Source organism: Petaurus breviceps, unplaced genomic scaffold (genome assembly GCF_028583685.1).
Source record: "Petaurus breviceps papuanus isolate PSGF00001 unplaced genomic scaffold, PetGlider_PUasm1.0 567, whole genome shotgun sequence".
Classification (NCBI taxonomy): Eukaryota; Metazoa; Chordata; class Mammalia; order Diprotodontia; family Petauridae; genus Petaurus; species Petaurus breviceps.
Window position 1 is genome coordinate 1,340,205 of NW_027186383.1, and position 14,877 is coordinate 1,355,081.

A 14,877-nucleotide genomic window follows, 5' to 3' on the forward strand; every position below is an offset into this window, starting at 1 on the left:
GGGGGGGGGGGGGCGGCTGAGAGCAGCTGTGAGTCTGCCTTGTTGAACCAAACAGCATCAGGAAGCAATTGTTCCATAAGCATTGATTAAGCACCTGCTGGGTACCAGGCACTTGGGCGTGGTGCTTGGGGCACAGAGACAGAAGCATGGCAGTCTCTACCCTTAAGGAGCTTGTGTTCTGTTTGCTCAGAAAGGAGCTGGCCAACTGGTGAGCATTTATTAAGTGCTGTCTGTATGCTGGGCACCGCACTAAGTCTGGGGCCACAGAGACGGAGATGTGCCTCTATGGCCGTGACCCCGTTGGACCCTCACCACAACCCAGGAGGCGGGGGCCAGCAGGAAGCCTATTTCACAGAAGAAATGAAGGTAGACAGAGGGTCAGTGACTCATCTAGGCTCACACAGTGTGTGAATGGCTGAGACTGGATTTCAGCTCAGGCCTTCCTGACTCCAGTTCGAATCCTGCATCTGCTGCCTTGGTGGTTTGGAACTCTGCTCCCGTTCTGAGTGGATGAGTCTGGGACTAGGGGTAGAGGGCTCCAGGGCTTTCGGAGAGAAGCCCTTAAGCCCGGCCATCTGTTTTAATCAAATCAAGGCCCAGAAAGGGCAGGGGACTTATTGCCTTAGGAGTCCAGGTGACCAGGATTGGAACCCAGGCCCTCAGAGCCCCTTTCCCCTCACCCTGCTCCCTATACCCTTTATCTGCCAGTGTGAACACCTGATGAGAGCCCTGCCTGCCCCCCCTACCCTGTTGCCCCAAGGACCCCTCTGTGATTGACTGACAGAGCAGGGTCCGAGCCCCACGTTTCCAGAAGCGGCCCTCTGGGGCTGAGGCCCCCATGCTGCCAGACTAGCACTGGCCCAGGCTGCCCAGACCCGGCTCAAGCCTACCCCACCTCCCCATGAGACCTCCCACAAAAGGCCGCTGCTGAAATAGAGGCCCATTTGTTTGATGGGAATGTTTTGGAGAAGTCTGGCCGAGAGACAGCTCCTCCCACTTCAGTCCTCAGCCCTTTGGTTTCCACAGCAGTCTTGTCCTAGCCAGATGCCCCTCACCCAGCAGTTGGTGCACATGGAGTCCAGGGACCTGGGTTCAAAATCTGGCTCTGCCTCTAAGTACTTGTGTGACTTTGGGCAAGTCACAGATCCCAGATAGAGAATCTTAAGGGATCTTAGAGGCGACTGAGTTGAGCTCCCCCCATTTAAAAGGTGATGAAAGCAAGGCATAGAGAGGGTCACAGGATTGTGACTTTAAGAGGTCCTCCAGTCAGCCCCCACCGCAGTCGAGGAGCTGAGGCCCCCAGGCCTGGGGCCTCCCCCATGCTCTGGGGCCACCTGCCACCAGCACAGACCAAGGCCTGGACAGGGGCCCTTTGGTCATCTCAGAAACTGCCAAGTCAAGCGTCCCAAGAACCATTTCTTGGGGCTGCAATCTGATTGCGAGGGGGCGTCTGCAGCTCGGGTTTGACCAGGCCTGGGCTCCTGTCTGCAGAAATCACTCACATTTCCTCAGGTTTTCTTTAAACAGATGGATTTTGTAAATCACTCTGTCTTTGTTTAGGGCAGATTTGGGAGGGGACCTGTGCCAGGGGGAAGCCGAAAAGTGAGGCTGCCTTGGAGGTCAAAGAATGTGTCCTGGCCTGGGCAGGCCTGACTTTCCCTGGCATCAGCCCAGCCACTGCCCCGTGTCTCCTTGGTCCTGGGCTCCACTCAGGACCTGTGTGCGTGGTGGCTCCCTCCTTGAGTGTCCTTGGGAAGACTGGGCTGTGGGGGTGGAGGACATCCTTGTGCCCATTCCTGATAGCCCCCTCCTCTCCTCCCTTGTGCCCACCCCCAGTGGCTCCCACCTCCCCTTCCTTATGCCCACCCCTCATGGCCCCCTCCTCGGCTCCCCTGCACCCAGCCTGATAGTACCCCAGTGGCCCTGAGGCGGCAGTGCTTCCAGCAGGGTGGGGGAAATGGGGCGTTCCATCAGGCTTCCCGCGTCCCACTCCCCTGGGACACCATCAGCTTGGTCGTCTATTCCTCATCGCCATAGTCCCCGATGGCAGCCCTGACGTGTGACCCCGGGTGCCCCATCGGTAACTGTGCCACTCCCCTGCGCCTGCAGATGCTCCCAAAGCCCACCGAGCCAGCCCGCCAGCACGAGAGTCACCCCGAGGAAACGGAGGAGGAGCTGCGTGAGCACCAGGCGCTGCTGGAGGAGCCGTACCCCGAGCGGCCAGGCGGTCACAAGGAGCCCGTGCAGGTTAAGCAGGAGCCCATCGAGAGCGACGGCGACGAGGCCGAGGTGGCCCATGAGGCTGAGCCCAGCCAGCGGCAGGCTGAGCAGGAGCTGCTGTTCCGCCAGGTGAGGGGAGACCCCTGCCAGGACATTCAGGGCAGGGGGGCCTCCAGGAGGGAGCTGGGACTGGGCCTGTCCAGAAGGGGCCTTCAAGCCCTTTATAAAGAACAGGAGAAGCCAAGTCTGAGGTGGGGGCAGGGTGGGGGCCCATAAATCCTGCCACGAGAGGACAGGAGTGGGGACGTGGCTGGCCTGGGGTCAGCCTCAGTGACCTCAGAGGTCATGGGCCACTTAACCCCGCTGGCCTCAGTCCCTTGGTCTGTACAATGAGGGGCTCGGCCCCAGGCTCCGTCCTGAGCCTGGTGGGAGATGCCTCGGCCATGCGGAGACCACAGTCAGCGCTTCAGCCAAGGCCCTGAGAGAGAGCCTGTGGATGGTGCCATTCTTCTCCCAATCCCGAAGTCAGAAATTCCCCCTTCCGGGTGTCCTTGGGCCCACCCGCGTAGAGCACAGGGCATGCACAGCAGCCCCACTGACTGTGCCTTCTCTGGTCTTTGTCCACAGCAAGCCCTTCTACTGGAGCAGCAGCGCATCCATCAGCTGAGAAACTATCAGGCCTCCATGGAGGCCGCGGGCATCCCTGTCTCCTTCGGCGGCCACCGACCCCTGTCCCGAGCACAGTCGTCGCCCGCCTCGGCCACCTTCCCCATGTCTGTGCAGGAGCCCCCCGCAAAGCCGAGATTCACGACAGGTAAGGCGCTGGGGGAGGCCCCAGGCTCCTCCCCTAGGGGCAGAGGGTTCACCTGGAGCCTGCCCAGGACTGTGGACAGGCGGGCCTTGGAAGCCTGCAGGTAATGAGCAGTCTGTCCCCATCTGGGGTCTCCACAAACTGCTCCTGCCCCTCAGTGTATTTTTTGCCTTTCTGACTTTGTGTCTGCGGCCAGCCCTGAAGGGCCCACCTCCAGTTCCCCCCTAGCATGTGCTGCTTGCAGCTCAACAGGTGTGGCTCCCTGTCCCAGTGGAGGGGCTTTTCTTGCCTGGAAGTTCCCCAGATCCACACATCCCAGATCCAGGCCTTCTTTCAAGTCCCCATGCTTGGTGATGTGTCACAAATCCTGACACAGCTCGTCAGAGGCAGCCAATTAAACTGCTCAGTACTGCTGGGAGGCATAGGATGGGTGACCTTGGACAAGTCCCTTCCCTGCTCTGGGCCTCAGTTTCCCCATCTTTGGTGGCTGTGTCCAGTGACCCTGGGCCTAGGACCTGGTCGGGGCCAATCCCACCCCCACAGGCAGCCAGCCTTTCCCCTGGGTTCGGTGACCATGGATCAGAGGCCCTGCCTGGCTGATCCAGTGGGCCTGGGAGGGTGTCCCCATTTCCCTGTGGCTGGCTCAATCCAGGATCTGGACAGAAGGGGCCGGGGCAGAGAATGTGGGGTCCCTTCATCAGAGAGGAGGAAGGAACCGGGGGCTGCATCATCCTGGAAGAACTGGGGGTGGGTGAACAGCACAGAGTGTGGTGTCCAGGAACCTGAGTTCCAGTCCTGCCTGCCCTGACTTGGAGCAAGCCCCTCACACGTCCCTCCTCAGTCTCCATGTCTGTGGAATGGGGGCTTGGGTCAGACGGCCTCGAAGGCCCCTTCTGGCTGTGAACTATGCTGTCTTGCCCTGACACCGAGTCCCAGGATTCAGAGCCTCCCCACATCTCTCTGCCCAATGGGCCTTTGCACATGCCCGCCATGCCCCCTCCATCCGTCTCTAGGGTCTTCCCTGTCCAGGGCTTGGTGTGTAGACTGGGGGCAGGCCCATCTGGGCCAGTGTTGTCCCCATCGACAGGTCAGGTCCTCGAGGGCAGGGCCTGCCCTCCCTGACTGTGGGAAAGGAGCCCCGGGTTCTGAGAAGCTGGTGTGACGTGTCTGTGGGCCTGGGTGGGCTTCACACCTGGTCCCCGCGGCACCTCGGCACCTCCAGCAACCCGGAGCCCAGTGGGACAGCACGGCTTGGGCTTAGCCGGTGTGTCCGTGGTCCTCCCTCTTCCCTCCTCTCCCTCACCTCTGCTCGGTTCACTGGCCTGCTGTGTACATGTCAGCGGCCCGGCAGGAGCTCAGGGCAGGCTGGGTGGGACCAGCGCCCGTGGGGGGCTTGTTTCTCAGCAGCCCCACTGACCCTGACCCCATATGTGATCCCCCAGGCCTCGTGTATGACACCTTGATGCTGAAGCACCAGTGCACCTGTGGGAATACCAACAGCCACCCTGAGCATGCGGGTCGCATCCAGAGCATCTGGTCACGGCTGCAGGAGACTGGCCTGCGCAGCAAGTGCGAGGTAAGGCACGGCTCAGCGGGAAGGGGCTGGTGGGGGAGGGTCGGGAGCTCCAGGAAGCAGCCATAGCCACTCCAGTCCTCCCCACCCCACCCCTGCCAGCTATGGGCTGGACGCGGCCAACCATGGCCTGACCTGGCAGCCTTGGACAGAGTCCCTTAGCTGTCTGCCCGCTCCCCCCAGAGGAGTGCTACAGACTTCTGTCTGTCCCTCTGTGACCCCAGCCTCACCTGCTCGTTGGCCTGGAGGCCGTAGTGGTGATTCAGGGCACAGATGAACTGCCTGCTGGAAGAAGGCCCAAAGGAGGCCATTCCTGCCCTCCGGGAGCTTCCGTTCTGGGCAGAGGAACGGGTCCCACAGAAGGCAGGGCCTTTCCTGTTGGAGAGCCAGGGAGTCTGCAAAGGGGAGGCAAAGAGGCTGAGGTGAGGGGGGATGGCACACCAGAAGAGGGACAGCTGGAGCAAAGGCCTGGAGACGGGAGACGGCATGCCGCAGCCGGGGCCCGGGATGGGTCCGCTTTGGCTGGACTGTGGGGAGGGAAGGAGACTTCTACTTTTAGAATAAGTTAGGAAAGGGGCTAAAAATGTCCAGCAAAAGAGTCGATCTTTGGTAAGTAGTGAAATGCTAAAAAGCCGGAGGGTCCAGGTTCAAATCCTGTACCTGCTACAAACTGCCTTTGTGACCTCTGGGAGGTTGCTTACATCCTTGGAGCCTCAGTTTCCACATCTGTCAAATGAAGCATTTGGATTGGTTGACTTCCTTTCCTCCCTCCCTCCCTCGCTGGTCTGTATCTCAGGGTTCCAACCTTCTTTGCAGTCAGACAGGGCCTGACCGCCTCACCAAGGGGTCAGCATCTTTACAGCTGAATTCTCTTTTCTGTGCCCCCCTGCCCACACATGAGCAGGGAAGGGACTTGTCCAAGGTCACCCATCCTATGCCTCCCAGCAGTACTGAGCAGTTTAATTGGCTGCCTCTGACGAGCTGTGTCAGGACTTGTGACACATCGCCAATGTGGAAGGCCATCCGTCTGGTGTCAGAGGGTCTGGTGCCAGTTCAGCCGTGCTCCCGTACAGCTGATTGGCCCTGGGGGGGCGGAAAGAGGAAGATTCAATCCATGTGTGACCTTGGACAAGGCCTTTCTTGATCTGTGAAATGACAGGGTTGGATGAATGAGCTCTAACATCCTTCCAGATGGGGGCGACCTTGTTTGGGGGGTGACTGGGGAGTCGTGCAGCACCCCAGACTGTTGATGTCATTGGGGTGAGGAATTCCCATTCTGGAAACTGAGGCTGGCAGGCTGGCTTGCCAAGAGATGCAGTGATTTGGCCAGGGTCCCACAGGAGCTATGTCATGGTGGACCTTGAACCCAGCCCCACTGGTGTCAGCACTGGGCTCTCTACCCAGGATACCGCCCCCACTTTTCATCTAAAAATTCACTCACCTATGTTTCCCAGTGCACCCCTTCCAGAGAATCACTGCTTAGAATGAGGAAGAAAGGGAAGGTTTAGTAAAACACAGTAAGCAAAGTCAGACAGTCTTAGATGCCTCCCAGGATGTTCTCTCACCCTTAGGACAGTCTGAGATGCCCCCAGATGGATGCCCGCCCCGATGTTCTCCCCCCTTTAGGACAGTCTGAGATGCCCCCAGATGGATGGCCCCCCATGTTCTCCCCCCTTTAGGATAGTCTGAGATGCCCCCCATGGATGTGCCCCCATCCTTCCAGCCATCGCGGGCGATGCAGGGCAGTGGCAGCGCCGGCCTCTGCTGCTGTTTGCAGCGCTTCATTCGGAGCCGGGGGCGATGCTGGGAGTCCGGCTTCTGCCCCAGCTCTGGCCTCTCTCGCGCCCCTAGCGTCCTGGCCGGAGATCAGAGGGAGCCTGGCCCTGGGAACAGTCCGTGTGTGACCACTGGAGGGCAGCATCGGCCTGGGCCCGAGCGTCTCCTGCTGCAGTCAGGCTCAGGGCCCCACCTCCCTTTGCAGACGAGGACCCCGTGGCCCAGAGGGGCCCGCAGCCCTTTCCGCCGTCCCTCCCCTGGGTCTTCAGCTCCAGGCTTTAGACAGAATGAGGGACGGCCTGACTGCGGAGAGGGGAGAGCTTAAGCCGGGCCCGTGCTGCCGCTGGGCACTCCCCGCTCCCGGCCTCGGTTTCCACATCTGTACAACGAAGGGGTGGAGCTGGCCGGAGCCCTTCCCGTTCCTGGGCCCAGACGCCGCAGGGGGCTAGGTAACTGATGAGTGGGGAGCCCCTTTTGAGAGCCTCGTGGCCCCAGGACCACCAGGGCCCTCAGAGGCCACAGAATCAAATCCCGTTTTACAGATGAGGAAACTGAGGCCACGGGGCTGGACTCTGTGTAGCGCAGGCATTTATTAAGAACCTGGTGCAGGGCAGGCGGCCTGACACTGCCCCCCACCCCTCCGGAGCTCAGGCTGCTTGGGTTTGACACCTCTGCTTCAGACCCTTGGGCCTACCCTGCCATTTTACAGAGAAGGAAACTGAGGCCCCAAGGGCCATGCCTTAGGTCACAGGCGTGAAGAGGGTGGGGCTGAAGCAAGAGCGGAAGGAGGAGGATGGAGGCGGGGGGGCTACAGCTAATCCACTGATACAGGGAGATACGGAAGAATTTAGGTGAACCGAGCATCTTTTGGCCTCATCAGCGCGGCTGGCGCCAGAATGTGCGTCCTGGGGCTGCTGGCGGGGCCCCCTCCTCTTCTAGGTCAGGGGCTTGGCCTCTCGGGCCTCAGTTTCCCCCCGGGGCGGCCCTCCTGCCCCGGGCCTCCCGTGGTGCCCCGGCTGTGGCAGAGGCTCAGGATGGAGATGGGCGTGTGCCCTTCGTCTGGTCCCCCAACAACCCTGCGGCGATTGTCCCTGTTCTACATATGGAGAAACGGAGTCTTGGAGCGGGGCAGTGGCCTGCCCAGGGTCTCACAGGCGTGTCTGTGGCAGGATCCGAGCTTGGCCCCTGGGTCTGTGCGCCGCCCTTCACAACTGGGACAAGGCTCCATGACTGAATCAGGGACGAGCATGAAGCCACAGGTCTTTCCCTCAAAGAAGCGCCCCGCATGCGCCCGAACTTGGGCGCTGGTCCTTCCCTAGAGGTTCCCGCCCAGCATGGCCAGCAGCTCTGGGGCCTCAGGGAACTCCAGGGCAGAGGGCGAGGTGGGGCGTGCATGCCTCCGGAGGCAATGCCCACTGGTGCACGGCAGCCCGCCGACTCAGCCCAGGCCTCAGTGGAGGCCTGAGGGAATGCGGCCTTGTGGCCTGAGCTCTGGGGACCATTCCCAGAATCCTCCAATGCCCTGGGCTCCCAGAAGCTCGCGCTAAGGGGCAGCCCCCCAGGAGGGACTCAGTCATCTCGCTGTTTGAGCCTGAACAGCTGCAGATCTTTTCCTGTTTCCCTGGCGTCCCGCACCTATTCTGCTCTGAGAGCAGAGGAGCAGGTTAGCGGAGCCCGGCCCGCGTCCCAGGCCTTGGCCCAGGAGGGAGGAAAGAGGTAGAAGTGGATGGAGGCGCCCCAGGCACCAGGAGCCCTGCTCACATCCCACTGCTGACACTCCCTCTACCCCCCACCCCACCCCACGCCAAGAGCCCATGTGTCCCTTCACTTGTTAGCGCCTTGGTTTCCTCCACTGTCAAATAAGGGGTCCGGGCCCATGCAGCTGGAAAAGGCCACTCAGCCTTGGCCCCTGGAAGCCAACATTGAGTGGAATCTGGACCCCACCCACCAGCCTCCTCTCCTGGAGCCCCAGGGTGGCTGCCTCCCCTTGGGGCTGCTCCTTCCCCAGCTCAGAAGCTCCGCCTCCCAGGGCGCCTCATTTATCCAGCAGATGTGAGTGAAAACGCCCCTTCTCTTTAAATATGCTGTTATCAGAGGGGTGCGTTCGAGCGCAGGGCTGCGGTCAGGAGCCTGGAGGTCCACCTTCGTCTGGGCCACCACCTTCTCAGCCTGCTTGGGAAAAAGAGGTGCCACGAGGGGTCACCACGCTGGAATCCTCTGCCTTCCTCACTCGCACACGGTTCCCCACGCCTGCCACCACTGCCCCCACCCTTCAGGGCCCCATTTCAGTCAAGAGAGTTTGCACTATACGTGGGGTTCTAGGCTCATGGATCTAGAGCTTGAGGCAAGGGCAACCTCAGAGACGGTTGAGGCCAGCTTTGTCGTTGCACAGATGAGGACAGGGTGCCTGGCAAGGGCTCATGATGCCACAAATGTAGCGGGACTTCGGTGGCCACATGGGCGTGTCCCTGGTCATGCCAGGAGGGTCATGGCACTGCTCTTCCTGAGCTCACGCCCAGTCTCAGACGCTTCCTAGCTGTCTAAGCTGCATCTCCCTGTAAAATGAGCTGGAGAAGGCCATGGCAGATCACCCATGATCTCTACCAAGAAAGCCCCACGTGGGGTCGCGGAGAGCTGCACCCACCTGAAATATCCGGCCAGCACTGCTGGCCCCAGGTCCCATCACCGCAGCCGAGCCACAGACCCTACATGGCGATGGCTGGGCGCCCGTTCAGGGCGCAGTGGATTTCTCAGCCCGAGGAGGTCCTCATTTTCACCAGGGTTTCTTTTCCTTCCGATGCCTCTCCAGTGAGTGATGTTTACACCCGGGAAGAGGAGGGGGCCGGTCACTGCCCGGTCAGCCAGTGGCCGGGCGCCCATTCAGGGCGCAGTGGATTTCTCAGCCCGAGGGGGTCCTCATTTTCACCAGGGTTTCTTTTCCTTCTGATGCCTCTCCAGTGAGTGATGTTTATACCCGGGAAGAGGAGGGGGCCGGTCACTGCCCGGTCAGCCAGAAGCAAGTGGGTCTCAACATCTTCCTGATGCCGACGAGTTCTGGAGGGACAGGAGATTGGGAGCCAAAGGTCACAATCCCTCTTGACCTTCCGGGCAGGAAAGCAGCTGGGCCAGGGGTCCCTCGAGGACCGCCCTTCCCCAGCGATGTCGATGCACTCAGTCCTGCTAGGTGGCAGGGTCCAGAAGCCCCAGGTCCGGAAGCATTCCTTCCAGACCCTCTGTGGGACAGGAACGTCTGCTGTGGTCTATACCAGGAGAGCTTTGGGGCATTGAATGATGTCCCAAATCCTCACGCTTTGACGATAGCCTGTCACGTGAAGTTAACTGAGGCCCTGGGCTGACTTGTTCCCGGGGGCCCAGGGGGGGCTTCTCTTAAGCAGCCGGTGCTAAAGGTCTTCCCCCTCCCCTTTGTGCTCCTTTCCAGTGCATTCGGGGACGCAAGGCCACTCTGGAGGAGCTGCAGACGGTGCACTCGGAGGCCCACGCCCTGCTCTATGGCACCAACCCCCTGAACAGGCAGAAATTGGACAGTAAGAAACTTCTAGGTATTTATTGTGGATGCTCATGGCTGGGCAGCTCCAACCTTGCTCTCGCTTAGGCCCTGTGGGTCCCACAAGGCAGGTCTGTGAGGGAGCTGGGCATCACTGGCTCAGGCCTGAGCCGAAAGGGCTGGTCCCCCCAGTGGGGGGATGGTGAGCAGGGAGGAAGGGGAGCCCAGCCACGGCTTCCCCAAGACCCCCTGGAGCCCTCGCCGGACCCCTGGGTCGACATGTGCCTGGCCCCCCTCAGGCTCAGGCCCACCACAAGTGTTTTCCTTGGATCTGGTTTTTCCAGGGCTGGGGGGAGGGGGAGGAGCAGTTCTTAAAGCTATTTTCCTCATGACAAGTTTTGGATAATCTGTGTAAACAGGACCAGACCCCTGGGAGTAACCACTAGTGTTCTGTGGGGCCTGCACGTGCTGGGCATTGCGCTAGCCTCTCACAGAGTCTCCCACTTGAGCATCACAACCCTGGGAGGGATAGGCTATTATTAAGCTCCTTTTATAATTGGGGAAACTGAAGCAGTGGGTCACCCAGCTTCTCCAGGCCCACCAGCTGCCCCTGGTTAAGGTCAGGGCAGCAGGCGAGGGTCTGGGCCTTGGCGCAGCCCCACTGAGAGCTCCCAATGGCGCTTTACAGAGCTTAGCCAGGTGTGGGCTGTCAGAACAATGAGGAATGGATAATGAGGGCAGGCGGAGTGCTGTGGAGGTCACATGTTGCTACCCTATGCGGGAAGTGCACTTGTGCCCATTTCACAGAGGGAAACTGAGGCACAGGGAAGCCAAGTAACCTGCCCAGGGTCATACTGCCAGTGAGTGTCTGAGATAAGATTTGAACCCAGGCCTTCCCAACTCCCGTCCATGCCCCGCCCCATTGCCCCACTTAAAACAAAAAGGTCCAGTTTCCAGCATTATTGAGTCAGGATCTGTGCTGGGCAGAGGAGGAGCCACGATTCACTGAAAACGGCCACCGCTTCCCTGCTTGGGTCCAAGCCTGGCCACGTCCCCACAGTGTCCAGCGCCCTCGGCAGCTCCTGCCTCCTCCCTCCCTGGGCTCTGGGAAGGCTGGGGCTGCAGCAGGAAGACTTGAGGTGAATGCACTATGCTTCTTTCCCTTCCCCTCTCCCCTCCCCTTCCCCTTCTCCCTCCCCCTCCCTCCCCTTCCTCCTCCTCTCCCTCCTCCCTCCTTCCCTTCCCTCCTCCTCTCCCTTTCCCTCCCCCTCCTGTCCCTTTCTCTCCCCCTTCCTTTTCCCCCCTCTCCCTCTCTTCCCATTGCAGTCACTATTTCCACTCTAGTCCTCTCATCCTCAGCAGGGTCCGTGATCAGGGTGGAGGGTTTCCAGCCTCAGATGTATTAAAAGGTCTGAGCCTCTGGCCTGGAGGCTGCTGCCCTCCCCCCAGGTGGGTGGGGCCCAGAGCCTTAGGGGTGGCCGGGTCCTCACCAGGGACAGTGACTTACCCAGGGTCACACAGACAGGAATCAAACCCGGCACTTTGAGACTGACCCCGTTCTTGCTCCCTCTGTGCTGTTGATAATGATGATCGTGGAACTCAGAGGCTGGCCTTGGTCAGTCAGTGCATAAGCATCTATTAAACACTTACCGTATACCAGGAGGACCAGAAGTTAGGGGAGCCTGTGCTCCTCCCCCTGACCAGACTAGGGTCCCAGGAGCTCCAGGGGCTGTTGGGACCAAGTCCCTCATTTTGTAGGGGGGAGTCTGATATCCAGGGGAAGGACTAGCTTGGTTGTCTGAGGCCGCTTCCCATGTCCCCCACTGCCACTGGGGCCCAGGGTTTGAGTTCAAATTCTGACTTGGAGACTTCTGGCTGTGCGGCTGTGGGTGACTTCCCTTCTCAACCTCTGTTTCCTCATCTGCAAAATGGGCTCATGATAGTTCCCATCCCCCATTGTTGTGAGGATCAGGAGAGGTTGTGTGTGGGCAGCCCTGGGGGGCTCAGCGTGTGAAGGCCCCTTCCCTGTCCCCCATCCTTTGGGTTGTTTCTAGTTTGTGTGAAACAGGTGTCGAATATGGTGGGACCGACTTCCCAGGGGTTCTAGGCAGCCCAGGGAGGTTCTAGGTGGCCCAGGGAGGGTCTAGGTGGCCTGGGGGTTCTAGGCTGCCCAGGGAGGTTTGAGGTGACCCAGTGAGGTTCTGGGCAGTTCAAGGAGGCTCTAGGTGGCCTGGGGGGATGGGGGCTGGTCCACAGGAGGTACTTTGCAAATGCTCACTGACTGACTGTCTGACCAGGAACGTCTTTCCCACAAGTTTGTGAATAAGCTGGACATTCCAGGGCGTCGTGCCCACCGCAGGTCGGCATGCCCCTGGTTGGGGAGGGGGGTTGGCTCTCTGGCCCTCCTCAACCCTCTGGCTGGACCCCCCTTGTCCACACGGCTGCATCATCCCAAGACTGAACAGGGAGTCATCACTGCCCCTGTCAGGCAGCGGTGCCAGGAGCTTTGCATCCATAGTCCTTTCAGAAAAGAGCCTTCCCCTTCCCATTTCTGGTCATTCCTTGGGCGGATGGGCCTCCACCAGGGTCGGCAGCCCTGCCTGGCAGACAGCTTCACCCCAGGGGCCCTGGAGCTAGTGAGAGCAGAGGCGCTCGCAGGGCACAACCCACCCTGCTGAGGGTAGGGTGGTCGGGGTCCACTCGGACCAGACACCTCCCAGGCCCTTTTCAGCACTGAGAGGCAGTGGGTCCGGGATGGGTCAATCAGGAAGGAAGGTGGTGGGAGGATGTGGTTATGGATGGCCAGATGGCAGGGGTCGGCCCATTGGACCGTATCCCTCCCTGGCCAGGGAAGCTGCCCAGATGTAGGGTCTGGGTGCTGTGCCCAGCCTCACATGGGGTCCTTCCCTGGCTTCTCACTTGTCCCTCTTGTCTCCCCCACAGGTTCCTTGACGTCCATGTTCGTCAGGCTCCCATGTGGGGGCGTCGGGGTGAGTGTTTGCTTTGAGGTCCTGAGAATGCTCTGCTTGTTCTCTGGCCATGGCTGCTTTGCTCTCCTCCCGGGAGGGGGAATTGCTGCCAGATGTTCCCCTGGTGGGTCTGGCCAGGCAGGGAAGGGGGCGGGGCTTCCAGAGAGAGGCTCAGCTGGGGCTCTCTGCCCTCCCTGGGGCTCAGAGATCCTGCCCGGCCCCGGGGGACGAAGTGGCAGCAGCAGCTTGGGCAGCCCATGTAGCCTGCCCCTGGCGTCGGGCCGGGCATACAGTAGGTGCTTAATGGATGTTGGCTGACTGGCTTCATCACTAGGAGGAGCTTCTGATGTGGATATTCCATCTACCGAGGTATCATTTCTGGGCAGGACAGGAGCGGGGCAGGCTCTCCGTCCCCCGTGCCCAGGATCACTGACTGAGTCATGACGGGGGGCAAGTGTTTCACCTACAGACACCTCTCTGGACCCTGCCACATCCTGAGGGCACAGAGGGACGAGGGTGTCCAGTGAACCTGCAAAGCTCCCCAGGCAGCTTGGGTCTGGACATCGGGGTGACGGTGCATTCCCAGTGCATACATCCAGCCATCCATCCATCAGCACCAGAATCCCGGTCTGAGTCTGCCCTGGACAGTCCCCCTGGGTCACATCCTTCTGTCCGTCCATCAGCACCAGCTTCCCGGTTTGAGTCTGCCCTGGACGGTCCCCCTGGCTCACATCCTTCTGTCCGTCCATCATCACCAGCATCCCGGTCCGAGTCTGCCCTGGACGGTCCCCCTGGCTCACATCCGTCCATCCATCTCTCTGTCCATCAGCACCAACATCCCGGTCCGAGTCTGCCCTGGACAGTTCCCCCGGCTCACATCTGTCTGTCCGTCCATCATCACCAGCATCCCGGTCTGAGTCTGCCCTGGACGGTCCCCCTGCTTCACCTCATCTTTGCCCGGTGGGGGACCTTCCCCACCTGCCCCCCGGTCCAAGAGCGCCAACAACAAAACGCATTGTGCAGCGGAGCCCACGGTTGGGAGCTGGAGGCGTAATTACAGCTGGGGCTGCAGCCACAAGTCTGGATTCTGTTAGGGAAATAAGACAAAATTGTTTTCTTCCTGAGTCCTAACAAAATCACTGCTCTGAAAATTATCATGTCAGAAAGAGCCCGAGTGGCAGTCCCTCATCCTGCCCCTGAGCCCCGAGAGCGGGGGAGGGCCCCGGCTCTGGAAGGGTGACTGCAGCCCCTTGATTTGGGGCGTTTCTGGCCAGTTTGCAAATGAAAACTGAATGTTAAGAAGGCGCACAGCAGATAAACTGAGGCACGCGGGCCCAGATTGTAACAATGGGGCAGGACCCAGAATCAGCCCCCTTTTCTGAATGGGGTATGCCTTCAATGCTGCAGATGTGACCCACTGTACCTGATGTTAGTCACAACTATCAGGAACTCCCACGAGAAGAGTCTCTCCACCAGGGAAGGTTGGCACTCTCGACAACTCAGAATGTAGCCCAGAGGAGTGAGAGGCTCATGACATGTCCAGGGTTCTGTGGCCAGTGTGGGTCAGAGGTGGGTCTGGAGCTCAGGCCTTTAGCATGACAGTAGCAGGAACAATAAAGGACAAACCCTGGACCAGCACCTTCCTGGGTCTGAGGGACTCCCAGGTGAGGAGGTGCCTCCACCGCCGTGGGTAGCACCTTCTCTGCAGTCGCCCAGAGGCCTGAGGTCAAGGGTCCTGCCAGCGTCCCAGGGCCAGTCTGTGCCCTCTCTCCATAGTGACCCGTGCTCCCTCCTTCCTGCAGAGGGAGAGCCGGGTGCATCCTATTTTACAGATGAGAAAACTGAGGCATCATGCTTGAGGCCACATCTAGCTGACCATTGAGTGCTGGTCCTGTGGCCTCCGAGCCAGGATTCACAGATCACAGAATGGCAGGTTTGGTGTGAGAAGGGATCTTGAGGACCATCAAGGTCAAGCAGCTGTAATGTAATGCCAAGGAAAGGCAACTTCCCAAGGTTCAGAATA

The 14,877-nt window shown here is 60.1% G+C and overlaps 1 protein-coding gene across 8 annotated transcripts in view; it reads left to right on the forward strand.

The window, feature by feature from the left end:
* HDAC4 (histone deacetylase 4) overlaps window positions 1–14,877 on the forward strand; it is a 238,635-nt gene that overhangs the window by 199,195 nt on the left and 24,563 nt on the right. For 7 of the 8 annotated variants that reach the window (XM_069103106.1, XM_069103105.1, XM_069103104.1 and 4 more), the window contains 5 exons: window positions 2,110–2,349; window positions 2,848–3,034; window positions 4,474–4,607; window positions 9,820–9,940; window positions 12,829–12,875. In XM_069103106.1, coding sequence (XP_068959207.1) covers window positions 2,110–2,349; window positions 2,848–3,034; window positions 4,474–4,607; window positions 9,820–9,940; window positions 12,829–12,875 — 729 coding nt within the window. The remainder of the gene's footprint in view (window positions 1–2,109; window positions 2,350–2,847; window positions 3,035–4,473; window positions 4,608–9,819; window positions 9,941–12,828; window positions 12,876–14,877) is intronic. The other variant, XM_069103107.1, reaches the window with a different exon arrangement.